The sequence below is a fragment of the Trypanosoma conorhini genome (assembly GCF_003719485.1).
Source record: "Trypanosoma conorhini strain 025E chromosome Unknown Tco_14.4_contig_00125, whole genome shotgun sequence".
NCBI classification, from domain to species: domain Eukaryota; phylum Euglenozoa; class Kinetoplastea; order Trypanosomatida; family Trypanosomatidae; genus Trypanosoma; species Trypanosoma conorhini.
In genome coordinates, this window is record NW_021704209.1 from 34500 (window position 1) to 34929 (window position 430).

At 73.7% G+C, this 430-nt stretch overlaps 1 protein-coding gene across 1 annotated transcript; it reads left to right on the top strand.

Moving 5' to 3' along the window:
* Positions 1 to 2: 2 nt before the first annotated feature.
* Tco025E_02965 (uncharacterized protein) lies at positions 3 to 428 on the top strand (the record flags this gene model as incomplete). The annotated part of the gene is made up of 1 exon (XM_029369888.1): positions 3 to 428. A coding segment is annotated over one exon (426 nt), but the record flags the coding sequence as incomplete, so codon positions are not given.
* Between the last annotated feature and the right edge of the window lie 2 nt (positions 429 to 430).

Here is a 430-nt window from a genome sequence, read left to right on the forward strand (position 1 = left end):
CGGAAGAGGCGCATCCAGCCGCGAAGGCGCAGGAGCACGCACTGCACGAGGAGGGCGTGGGCGCACCGGTGACACCCGAGGTCGTCCCTGCGTCCGCGGAGGCGGTGCTGGGCTCGGAAGAGGCGCATCCAGCCGCGAAGGCGCAGGAGCACGCACTGCACGAGGAGGGCGTGGGCGCACCGGTGACACCCGAGGTCGTCCCTGCGTCCGCGGAGGCGGTGCTGGGCTCGGAAGAGGCGCATCCAGCCGCGAAGGCGCAGGAGCACGCACTGCACGAGGAGGGCGTGGGCGCACCGGTGACACCCGAGGTCGTCCCTGCGTCCGCGGAGGCGGTGCTGGGCTCGGAAGAGGCGCATCCAGCCGCGAAGGCGCAGGAGCACGCACTGCACGAGGAGGGCGTGGGCGCACCGGTGACGCCCGAGGTCGTCCC